Below are 12,640 nucleotides of genomic sequence, written 5' to 3' on the forward strand. Positions count from 1 at the left end.
AATTCAAACAGAAATATCCTTTCTGTCTCAAAGAGAATTCCATCTCCCCAGCAGGAGGTCTTTCTTCCTGTTTGCAACAATAACAACAAAAAAGAACAATGACTTTTTTACTTTCATACTTATAAAACTCCCTCAAACTTTGGACTCAATCAGCACTGTAACTGAGACTGATGCTAGGTGACAGTTTCCCCAAAGAGCCCCCAAACCCCCTCACCTTTCAGGCAAAACATCCTGCAGCGCTGCCACGGAGGGGCGGGCACTCTGGGACGACGCTGGGATGCAGCAGCCTTCGGTGCTGGCCACAGCTGTCTCCCGCCCAGGCCACCTCCCCGCAGCCACCGCCAGCCAGCACGGCGGCCAGCCAGCTCCCGTTCCTACAGGAAGCCACGGCCCAATCCCGGGCTTGCTGGGCCGGGCTGCTGACACCTCCTATCTCTCCTCCGTTATTTCACACCATGGAACGAGCCAGGAGCCTCTGGAAAAAGGCGAGGAGTCCCGGTTCCCACCGGCCGGAGCAGACCAGCACCAGCCTGTTTGTGCTTATCGCTCTGTGCAGCAGCACGGACACCACTTGAGGCAGCTTAACTACTGGCTGGTAATTAGAGCTTCAGTGTTCTCTGACTGCATTATTCCTGTTCTGTCGCTCACCCTCCCTTTGCTGATATGGAGCACACTAAGCATCAGGATAGGAAACTGCACACAGCTGATGAGGTCTACATAAATGAGGGAATATATGTGAAATGCTTGTAATAGAGCCCGACGTAGAATAAGCACTTGGAAGGGTGGACCTAAGTTGTTACTGTCACTGTCCTGCTGATGAACTTGAGTGTTATGTTAAGAATGTGAAGCATGTGCCAGGTGCAGTGGCGAGAGCCTATAATCCCAGCACTGGGAGGCTGAGGCAGGAGGATTGCTGTGAGCTCGAGGCCAGCTTGGGCTCCATAGTGAGTTCAAGGCTAGCCTGGGCTACATAGCAAGACCCTGTCTCAAAAAAATAAAATAAAATAATGTGAAGCATGTGACATTTCCATGGCATTGCCACTTTTTTCAAATGAGGAAACAAAGTTAGTATTTGCGGCTGTGAATTTCCAACTCCAGTATAGCCACCATCAGTTCACTACGTAGCTCTCTCCCACCACCACGGGAGAGCAAAATTCACTGCCAAGTTCAAGGCTACTTGGCTGTAAGCTTTTCACACGGGTTAAGTCTTAAAAGAAAGACAGACTCCAAGTACTGGGCCATGGGCACCAAGTCTGCAAGTGCCATCTGAACCCGGCGTGGCCCTGGGGTCCTGACCACAGGCGCTGGACAGTCCCCTGGTGCAGGAAGTGGCCATTGTTCACAGGCTGCTCCCAGGTCCTCCTTCGGGCTCCACAGGATGCAGGAAACTGACTCAGAGCCAATCTGTCTATCTGTGTGCCCTGGTGTTGGCTGCAGCTCTTGTCCTGTCCTTTTGGCTTTCGGTATCTGGTTCGGCATATCCTCCCCTAGTTCCTCATCATCCTGTATTACCAAGAACAGCTGGTTCATAAGTTGCCTACCACGAGCAGCTCATTGCACAAGTTGCTACGATCACAGGAAATACAAGAGGTCCCCAGCCAGAAGCTAGTTAGGATGGAAAAATAAAAGAAAAACTGAATGTAGAACGATAAACTGTGATAGTGACTCTCATGAGAGAACAGCAAGGACCTCACAGCTCATCCCATTTAGGGACCCATGAGGTGGTCCACCCATCTACCCAGCAGCGGTATCAAGACCCAAACCAGACCAGACCACCTGGCCAGGCCTCTTCCATGTCACCATGTCACCCTCTCCGCGGCTGCTGGAGTCTCTGTCCTCTGCTATCTGGGGTGGCCTGCCCTCACATGTGTGGATTACAGAGGTATTCCTGAAGATACTCTGTGGATGACATTCTACTTTTAAGTTGCGGAGAGAAGACTGTCCTGCCCTGGAGAGTTGAGACTCTCGGGTACAGGCTAATCCACAGGGTTTGGGTGGCTGAGAGAGTATAACAGTCCTGGGAATACTCACAGTTTAGTACAGGTGACTGACGGTGTGCTGGAAAGAACACTGGATTGGAAGTAAAGAGAACTCGGTTCCCATCACACCCCTCTCGCTGTGCTAGCTGATCCCTACAGCACTTTACTACCTGTGAGTGTGAGGATGTAACAGAACATAGGGACTGAACCCCAAGGTTCATCCTGCTCCGTTAACTCTTTGGTCTGAATACACACAGAGAGACACTCTGCTCGGCCTATCATGTCAGGTCACGAGAAAAGAGAATCAGTTTGCCTTTCCAATTTTTTTTTTTTTTTTTTTGAGGCAGGGTCTCACTTTGTAATTCAAGCTGGCCTTGAACTCACTATGTAGCCCAGGGTGGACTTGAACTCACAGCAATCCTCCTGCCATAGCCTCCTGAGTGCTAGGACTACAGGCATATGTCACCACACCCAGCGGTTTGCCTTTTCATAGTTCAGTGCAAGATATGAGTGAAATTGGTAGATACTTGCTGAGTAGGCACAAGGCCCTGGGTTCAATCCTCAGCACCAAAAAAAAGGAGAGAAGTGAATGAAATAATTATAACTTAATGTGATAAAATACACAATAAGGACATAAAATTACTAGTGATCAATGGTAGCTTCTAATTAAGCCACTCTTCTTAGGCTAGAACATCTACCATTCAAGGCGGTGGCTGCAGTAGTGTCCACCCACACGAAGGTCACGTCTAACCTCAGAGCCTGAGCTTCTTTGGAAATAGGCTCTTTGCAGATATAACGAAGGTAAGGATCAAGATGAGATGATACCGGGTTAGGGTGGCCCCGATCCAGTGCGAATTTCCTAAGAAGAGAGAAAAGGACACACAGAAGGTCATGAGAAGATGGGGCAGAGACCCCAGTGATGCTGATGCCACCACAGCTGGAAGGGGAAAGTAGGGTCACACGACTCCAACACCTAGGTCTGAGTCAGCCCCCGGAACTGTGAGAGAAGAAACTTGCTTTGGATCATCAAGCCAGTGGTGACCTGTCACAGCAACCTAGGAAATTACACGCGTAGCAAGGTGAGAATTGTGGGAGAAGGGGCACAACCTTTTTTCCCTCTTTTTAAAATACCTTCAGTTTATGTTTACATGGGCTTAAGAGCTATTTTTTCCATACTTCTGTACTTCCTGGGATAAATTTCTCCTTGAAAAGCAGTCTTCCTAGAGCCGGGCATGGTGGTGCACGCCTGTCATCCCAGCACTCAGGAGACTGAGGCAGGAGGACTGCTGTGAGTTCAAGGCCAGCCAGGGCTACAGAGTGAGACTCTGTCTCCAAAAAAAAAAAAAAACTAGCACTCCTAAATGACACAAATGCCATCTTGTATTAAAGGAGGTATCAACACCTCTATAAAGTATACAGCATTTATCTCAAGCAATAAAAATGGCATGGGCTTTTATTAATGCCAGCTAGAAAATTAGTGTTTTTTTTTTTTAAACTCTTGGTGATTGTTCTTTTATTTTGTTTTTACTATTGAACAACTGTGAATATATCTGAGAAGTAAAACATGAAAAGTCACATGTTCAAACTCTGGGGTAAAAAATAAGAACTACTCACTAAAATTACAGAGTGTGTTGCTACCAATCATTACTACTGAGATTGAAAAGCAAATCCCCAGAAGGCCTGCATGGAGGGAGAGGCCAGAGACATTATGCAGCCCAAGAATTTACAGCCTTCTGCACAGGACAAAGGTCTCAGCTTTGCCAACCATGGCCCTAGGGCGGCAACCACTTTTCTCCCCTGTAGGATTACAACATCCAGCGTCACGTTAAAGTTTAACATTATTATCTCGACAAGAGGGAGTGGTAGCCACACGTACAGCCAAAAATTTTCAGAGAACTATATCTTCTGGACCACTCCTGTGCTATTTCATTTGCATGCTAAAATTTTATTTTATTTTGACTTCAATAAAATAGTGGAGATGTGGATAAATCAGGAATGAATTTGTATAACACAGAATTAGTGAGTCTCGATTAGCTTCAAATTCTACCTCGATTCCAGCAAAAGACAAAGCAAAAATGTGTAAGAAAAGTAGACAAACTAAATCGTCTCCCCTTGCACCTTGACCTCCTCTTACCAAAAGGCCAGAGATGGAAAAACTCTTCGCACCTGTTTGTGAGTTTGTTTCCCATGGAGTGGAATCCATACCATGTTACGCTGTCATGCCTGTATCTCTAGACAGGCTTTTCAAGCTCAGGGAGCTCATGAAGTTAAAGGCCTAAACACTCATCACCCACACTCTCCTCTCTTCCCTACACTGCAAAAGACTGAAGATGCTTAAGTACTCTGATACCCCGGAGATGGAAAATGACCCGCTTATGCCAGTTCCATGGGGCCAACTCTGCTGGGGCAGCACCTGTGACCTTCAAAGTGGACATCATCTTACCCGGGTGTTAGCATCTGTGCCCCCTTCTGCTCTAGAATACTCTGGCTTTCCCTGTATTCTGAATCTCACAGAGAAGAGAGGGACTTGGTCTAAGTTTTTCTATATATTTATTACACCTCAGGCACGAGAGAAAGAAGGAAAAGAATTACAGCATTATAACTTTACATTGGTTGGTTTCACATTTTTCCCTGGCTGGTTAGTTTGTTCATTATTTATCATTCACTGCTGGGAATGAGACCCACAGCCTCCCTCATACATGCTAAGTGGGCATATACTCTACCACTAAGCCAGTGATGTCGAACCTTTTAGAACTTTTGATGACACAAACAGCCCACTGTGGCACTCGTACCAAAGGTTTGCTACCACTGCACTAAGCTACAACCCCAGCCCCTCCAGGGTTAGTCTAAACTTGGTCCCCTATCCCAGTGCCCCTAACGTAGTACCACCAAAGGCAAGGAAATTTGGTGTTCAGATTTTGGTTCTGGATACTGCTTCCTTCCAGTGTCACCTGAACCTGTAATCTACCTGTTTATGCCCTCGGGAGCCTGGTGTAGAGAAGGCTGAACCCAAAATCCTCTTCGCTGCTGCAGTGACCCTTCTCTCAGGAGATGCTTGGGTCCTGGGTCATACTGTGCGTGACCCAAACCAAAGAGGCCAATACTTCACGGGGAGCTTCAGCAGCAGGTGGCTCCTGGGACACTCCTTCATGCTACTGTAACTCCTCCCTGCATCATAGGCGGCTACCCGAAATGATGATTTTAAGATGTGCCTCTTGTGCAGGTCCTTGGAAGTATTTTAACTTTTTTTTTCCTTCACAGCCAAGTCTAGACTTCTTGACATCACTACAAGAAGGTAACCCTCATTTGGCTCCTTTCCATGAAATCTGTGTCTAATCTCATTCGTGGTGCCCTATTCTCTCCTAACACCCCCCCAATTTTTTTAAGAACCTTTAGGGCCTTTCACTTTCCCAGGGAATGTAATAATGAGTTTCTGAGCTGGCCTGGGCTCTTACTAATTTTCCAGCCTCCCCTGACCATGCTTAGATGTGGGGGACGGTCCTGACTCCACAGCCACCGCGGGGCTCCGGTCTATACTCTGCTCATTCCCTTATTCAGAAGCACAGCAATACAAGCAACAGCAGCAGAAAGGAGTCTTTACTGTGTAACCTCATGCCGGTGTCGCTTCACTGAACTGTAGTACCTTTGGCTAGGGTGCTTCTTAAAGCTTGAGCACTCTTGGCATCTTGTCATTTTGTTTTGTTCCTAAATATGATCTCTTATGTCACTTTCATACCTACTAACTCTTTCTAAAAGAATCTCTAATTGCTTCATCCTTTCTCCTGGGGAAAAAGCTATGTTTCCACTTATGTACAAAAGCACAAGGAAAGGATAAATCTCAAACTCATCCAGCAATAAAAGTTCTTCTTGGAGACTGGATAAAGAAAATGTGGTTTATTAATAAAATGAGTACTACTCAGCCATAAAAAATGGGAAATTAGAGACATTTATAGCTAAATGGATGCACACTGAGGTGATACTCTTGAGTGAAATAAATAGGACACACATGTGTAAATACCGAATAGTTTCTCTAGTGTGAGAAACTGAAAGTGTAAATAAGGACTAAATGTATAATAGATAATGTGAAATAGGAAGAAAAGGGGCAAAGGGGAAGGAAGTGAGAGGGATAGGGGAAAGGAAAGAAGGGAATGGAATTAACAGGAGAAAATGAAAAAACTGAAAACAAAGTCTTTGAAAATAGGGAGGGCAGGGGAAGGGGGGAAAAATAAGAACCAAGAGAGCTTATGTAAAGGTGCAAATTTCCAATGATGAATCTCACTATATTGTATACCTAAAATGTACCAATAAAATAAAATTTAAAAAAAAAAGTTCTCCCAGGCTTGAACTCAATTATCTTTCTAAGCCATTCTGGATACACACCCTTAACTGGCCTCTCGGGTACATCCTGTGCCTTATTCCATAAGGTCTCATACCCCAGATCTTTGTCTGCAATGCCGACTCCCCCTACACCCCATTGTTCAACTGCTCCAAAGCCTCCTTTGAGCAGATCCCTTCCCACCGCTTGACTCAGTCTCAACCTTGCACTGTGTCACCACGGCACTGTATTCACACAAATGCCACAGTCACAGCTGCACACCTAGCATGAGGGCTCCTCGGGGACTCCTGTCTGCCCACTGGGTTTCTGGTGCTCACTCTGCAAGATAACTGGTACCTGGTAAGTGATCAATGTGTGTAGCGTACATAAAATCTGAATTGTTACAGCTTTGCTACTATATCCAAAAACAAGTAATTCATGGAAAGTATATGGAACCCGGAAGATAGATCTAGGGTACTGATTCCTAGGAAGTCATATAAAATTTAATATAGTCTTTAAAATTAAGTGGACACTATTTTCTACTAAAACTATTAAAACTCACTGTTAGTCATTAACACTATAAATAAGTCAGATTATTGCACTGTATCCCATAAATATGTACAAAGATTATCTTTTGGGGTAACAGACTTTATGATGGACTTTTTATAAATTGTCATTTCTTTACAGATGACTAGTTTGAAGAGGTCTCATTTTCAAATACACCAACACTGGTAGCATTCTCTTAAAGCGAGTTCACTACAGCAAGCTCAGAAAGTAGTTTTTTCCCACTGAATTAAATACTAGATGGATGATGGAAGTGGAAATGAACGAAAAAAAGAAATTATCTGGGAGCATTTATTACAAGAATATTGAGGTTGATATGTCCAGCTGGAGAAAGAACACCAAAAGATGTCATAATGACTTCAATCCCCTTAGTAAATTTATAATGAAATGTATTATAGCAGAGAGAAAAAAACCCACTGCAGTCTACCCTTTATTCACTTAAATGTTATGACTTCACCACGGTGCCTAATATATATGTCATGTACATAAAAATAACCCCACAGAAAAGACAGGGCACCCTGTACTTCCACGGTGAGTATTTCATCAATGTGCCCCGTCAGGCTCTGACTCCCAAAATACACCCATCACTGGCAATATTCTTTCACCCCCATTCCTACTGTACCCAAAAAAACTAACCTAAAAGGGGCTGGGGATTTAGCTCAGTGGTTCTGCCACCTGCCTCGAAAGCACAAGGTCCCGAGTTCTATCCCTGGTACCAAAAAAAAAAAAAACTAACCTAAAAAAAAGAGATCATTTGTATCACCCTTAAGCATCTGAGCAATCTGAGGAGTTAAAAAAATAAACAATCTTCAACTACAGAAACAGGTGCAACTCTTGGGTGTACAAAATAACCATCCTCAACTTTCTCAAGAGAAGCCAGTCTATAGATCAGAATTATTCCCCAACCAGGGGAACCTCAAGTTCTGCCACGACTGATAACTAGTAAAATATAAGCTCATAACTAGAGAGAATAAGTGGACTATAGCTACTTGTAATCATCAAGCAAAAAGATAAAAAGATATTAGTAGGAAGACACAGTATACCAAATGAAAACATCCTCATAATTCCTAAATAGATAATAAAAAACATTCATTGAATATTTAAGTTCCTCGAGGCTTATAAAATTTAAAATATTTTGTTTTGAAGCCAACTATATATTAGAAAAACTCAAAGCTCTATAAAAAAAAAACTACAGAATTTCCATAAAAAGGTAGCTTTGTTCTGACATCACTGAAATCACATTCGCCAACATTTGACCCACTTTACGATGGTGACAACAGATCGAGGAAGAAGTTAATTATTTCCCCTCCAGCTGCCAATCCTCCTGAGTAGCCAGGCAGTTTGAAACTTCAGCAATGGAGGAGTTATTTCAGGACCCACAGGATTTATAACGATAATGGTTTGAGGAAACCACGGTAGTTAGGCTCCTTGGGTCTTTTCCCCTGTCCTTAAGAGTTTAAAAATAAGCTGGAAAATGATGCCTCGGATCAGCAGACCAATTTCGGGGGTGGAGCGAGCACCACAATGCACAGTCATCACAGAGCTACGAGGGTCCCCGCGGGCAGTGCATCCCACAAACACAGCTCTCTGATCCTCCTCCTCGACCGCACCAAACACGAGCTGGGCCTTTTCTTTTTTTATTTCTGTTCTACCTCCCTCTCCAACTTCATGTCAGCAAAGTTAAATTACATAGAAATAACTTACACTAACTCTGAATGGTTGTGGCTGGGATTTACTTGTGTTCTATTTTTATTCAATGTATCTCTACAGATGTGGATATCACCTACAATAAACCCACAAGCACTCAAGAGGGGAAAAGTTATATGCCAAGAACAGAATGCCCAGTGCAAAGTCTAAAACTGCACCGATTTCATCCGAAGCAGGTGCGCTTCTGACAGCTCTCTTTTGTCACCCAGCTGTCTCAGTTTGCAAAGGAGAGGCACAGCCTGGGGCCCATGGATTTGCTCCTTTTCCTTCTAAACTTTGAAAACAGAGTGAATTTTATTTTTGAGTAGAATAAACTGATACCCAAGAGCCTGTTTTCAGGACTGGTGCTTCTCCCTTTTTGCCTTTGTATGGAAAGCAAGGCGCTGGTCTCTGGCAGATTGGCTTCAAAAAACTCTGTGATACAGAGAGAACAAAAGCTCCCAAAGCCTGCTCTGCAAGGTCAGCGAAGGAATCTGTCACTTGACCCCCTCAGGGCAGTCAGGAATGTCAAAATGAAAGAAACAGAAGGAACACACTCTCAGTACCCTTCAGAGGTGAGGAAGGAATGTGGGGACAGAGCTTCCCCAGCCCGCCGGTCACCAGGTCTTAAGCAAGCCAACTACCTGTCTGGAGCCTGGTTTCTCATAGGCCAAACACAGGGTGGGACAGGCTGATGCCCAGGTTCGCTAAGAGGTTCACTAAGGTGCCTCTACCTGGGTCCCTTCACACCTCCAGTTTGGAGATGATACTTACATGTTCACTAAAATGCTTTCAAGTGGCACCGAGACAGGACAGTGTGTGGCGTTGCCTCAGTAAAATTGTGCTGGTTTGTCCACACAAACACAAAATAGTAGGAATTCTTTCAGTTTTCATTTCATCAGAAAAGATTCCTAAAATTCCTCTCACCACTGAGACTTACAACCAAAACAGAGTAATTACATTGGGCACCAAACAGCATCTCAGAAGTGAGCATTTAGATGTTTGGAAAATGAACTGAGGTATTTTTCATTATAAAAAGACCTTCCTTTTTCCCAGCTTTCCATTTGTTAGTTTGATTTTTTTTTTTTTGAGACAAAGTTTTGCTTTGTTGTCGAGACTAACCCAAGACTCATCATGTACACGAGGCTGCCCTCCAACCTGATGTCCTATCTCAGCCTCCTGAGTACTGGGATAAGTGTGGGGCACCTTGCCCAGTAAGAAACTTTATTTTAATTTTTCTTTCAGTTACTTTAAGTTGCATTCCAACAGTTTTGAAGCTGTCTTATGTATAAGTGAAAGTACTCACTGAGCAACTACTTGGGCCTAAGATACAAGATGGGGGTTATAGTATTTCAATGCAGACTTATTAAAAGGTCCTATGAATTTTGGGTATTGGGATAGTAATGGCTTACTCAAAAACTCATGAAAAAATCAGAGGCTCAAATCAGCTTTCTTAATCATATTTTATATAATCCCCATTTGTATTAATGAGGATCAAATATTTTTGAAGTTTTTGGCCAAATATGTTTACTAGAATAGAATTGGTTTAAATAATAGAAATATGTCTTATCTTCATCTTTTAAAGAAAATGATGTGAAGAAAGAGAGGAAATAAAAAATCTGGGGAGAACGTGCAAACACATGACAAATGACTTAAATATGTTTGGTGTCCAAATATCAGATGGAGAGGAGAGAAGGTGGGAGAAGGGAGGGAAGGGGAATTCGGTGTTATTAGAGAAAGCAGTTACTGGTGAAACCGAACCTGGACAAGCTCCACTTGCTTACTAAAAGAGATGACATAGTGATAATCTAATTTGCAAACTCAGAGTGACTACAGACAAGTTTAAAATTTAAAGTTTACAAAGAGAACTGGGATGCCCAACTGCAGCCACAGGTCTGTAACATGGACGTGAGCTTGTACGTTTTTAAAGAATACTAAGAAGAAAAGCCATCAGGAGATAAATATGTCTAAAAACATATTTATTTTATATTACAGTAAGATCCACTTATCCAACTCGCTTTTCTGACAAACTCAACCACTCGAAATGAGATCAAGAAGCAAGAAGTCACCATGACCTCCAACCAGAAGGTGCGACTGACGCTCAGGGCTGTGGCTCTGGCTCTCATCATCCTTGGGTCAAAAACCTGGATTTCGGGCCGTGGAATTAGCTCAGTGGTTCCGCCACCTGCTTTGGAAGCACAAGGACAGGAGTTCAACTCCAGCACCAAAAAAAGGGGGGGGGGGCTGGATTTCCCAGCCCCTCTTCACAAAGTCACAAAATAGAAACGCCAAACCAGACAGCAGTGGGGACTCTATGAGGCAGGCACCAGTACACCCGGTAAAGAAAGAAAGTCTTGTGGTCAAAATGGAACAGTTTTAGTCACTAGAAGTTAAAGGACAAGGCGGTGGACATGCACTTCCTTGCCAAAGTAAAGGCCCTTACATACCTTGATGGCCATCAGGGCACCCCTGGATTAGTACAAGGCTCAAGGCCTATTTGAGGTGACACCAAGCCATCAAAAGAAAAAATTATACCCTGCAGACTGACCAGAGCTGCTGTGGTGTCATCGAATGTGGGACTAAGTCACAAGAAGTGGCTTCAAATCTGTTTATTATCCACACGGCTTCAGACAACTCATTTAACCTTTCAGGGCCCATGTTCTCACCAGAGGAGCGGACACTGCCACCCGTCCTGGCCAGCTTGGGCACTGTCATCACAATGAAGTGAGAGCACATGCATGTGAGCACTGTGTAAGCCATGTAATCCTGCAAACAGGTGGAGTGCACATACAAAGACGCTCACAACCAAGTACTTTGAATTGTTTTAGTTTTCCGAAAAATTAATGAGACAAGAAGGTTCTGTTGCACGGAAACCCCAACAAATAAAAGGCATCCCCTACTCCTTCATGCAAGCTCCCCGTCAGTCCCCAGCACCACAGTTTAGAAAAGTATCTCTAACCAACCACTAGTTTTTTACAAAGATAACTTTGCTCCAAATACAATGTTGCTTTTCTGCCAGTTCAGACATAGGATCTCCAATAATACAGCTTAGAGTCCAACGTTTCAAAAGTAAAAGTGGGCTAACTGTGCGCAGCACCAAGGCAAACGCTGCTGGCAGTCCCTGCTTGCTTCTGCTGCCCCTTGTAAGGATCGTATGATGCACGACACCCGGCCAGGGCTCACTGTGGCAGAGAAATGTTAGGTGCACACAGGCATGAGTTGCTCTTCAGACAGGAGAGCTCTCCAGCACTCAGTCTGCACTACAGCTGGGTACTCACCGTGTGCCAGGCCTCTCCACAACCCAAGGAAACCAGGTTTTCCACATGAACCCCAACACCACTTGTAACTCCCACGAATCGGGAAGGCCTGTAAGGTCCACAAGTATAATAAAATCCTAAGGAAGGGAGTGAACCCCGTGAGAGTCCCATTTTGCCCCTTGAAGGCTGTGACCTAACAGGGAGTGATAAGATCAATTACCAGGCTAGGACTGACATTTGCTGTTTGATAAAGTGGAATAAAATCCACACAGAAGTTCCATTGTAGCAAATGCTTCCCCTCATTTGAAACAAGCATTTATTGTAAAGAAAACTAGTTTTACCTTCTCAGAGACTAGAGAAAAGAATTACTAGCCGGAGTTTTGTTCAGATCTTTATTGGTTGGAGTTAGCACCTAACCTTCGTGATTTCTCAAGTCAGCGACATAACCTTTCCCTGGTTACACTGACATAAGAACGCAGATCAACTGAATAAACCAACACATACCCAGGGGAGGGATGGAAGCGAGGTCTGACAATCCAAAAGAATGTTTTGTTTTTGTTTGTTTGTGTGGTTGTTTTTTTTGAGACAGAGTCTTGCTATGTAGTTCAGGCTGGCCTTGAACTCACTAGGTAGCCAGGCTGGCCTCAATCTTCTGGTGATCCTCCTGCCTCAGCTTCCTGAGTGCTAAGATTATAATTATGCACTACCATACCCAGCCCAATCCAAAAGAATGTTGAAGGAGAAGCCAGGTATGGTGGCGAAACTGTAATCTCAGCACTTGGAGGCTGAGGTAGGAGGATCACCAGGAGTTCGAGGCCAGCCTGGACTACACAGTGAGT

At 44.1% G+C, this 12,640-nt stretch overlaps 1 protein-coding gene across 6 annotated transcripts in view; it reads right to left on the reverse strand.

The window, feature by feature from the left end:
- The window catches only part of Nhsl1 (NHS like 1), a 226,747-nt gene that overhangs the window by 109,327 nt on the left and 104,780 nt on the right, over positions 1-12,640 (reverse strand). Inside the window, exon 1 of one of the 6 annotated variants that reach the window (XM_087190238.1) lies at positions 215-12,554. The exons of the other annotated variants lie outside the window; for them this stretch is intronic. Coding sequence (XP_087046364.1) covers positions 215-230 — 16 coding nt within the window. The 5' untranslated portion in view covers positions 231-12,554. Of the gene's footprint in view, positions 1-214; positions 12,555-12,640 lie in introns of those variants that run through there. 6 annotated transcript variants of the gene reach the window in all.

The sequence above is a fragment of the Heterocephalus glaber genome, unplaced genomic scaffold (assembly GCF_053883595.1).
Source record: "Heterocephalus glaber isolate CG9 unplaced genomic scaffold, H.glaber_assembly_v1.0 deba00001550, whole genome shotgun sequence".
NCBI lineage: Eukaryota > Metazoa > Chordata > Mammalia > Rodentia > Bathyergidae > Heterocephalus > Heterocephalus glaber.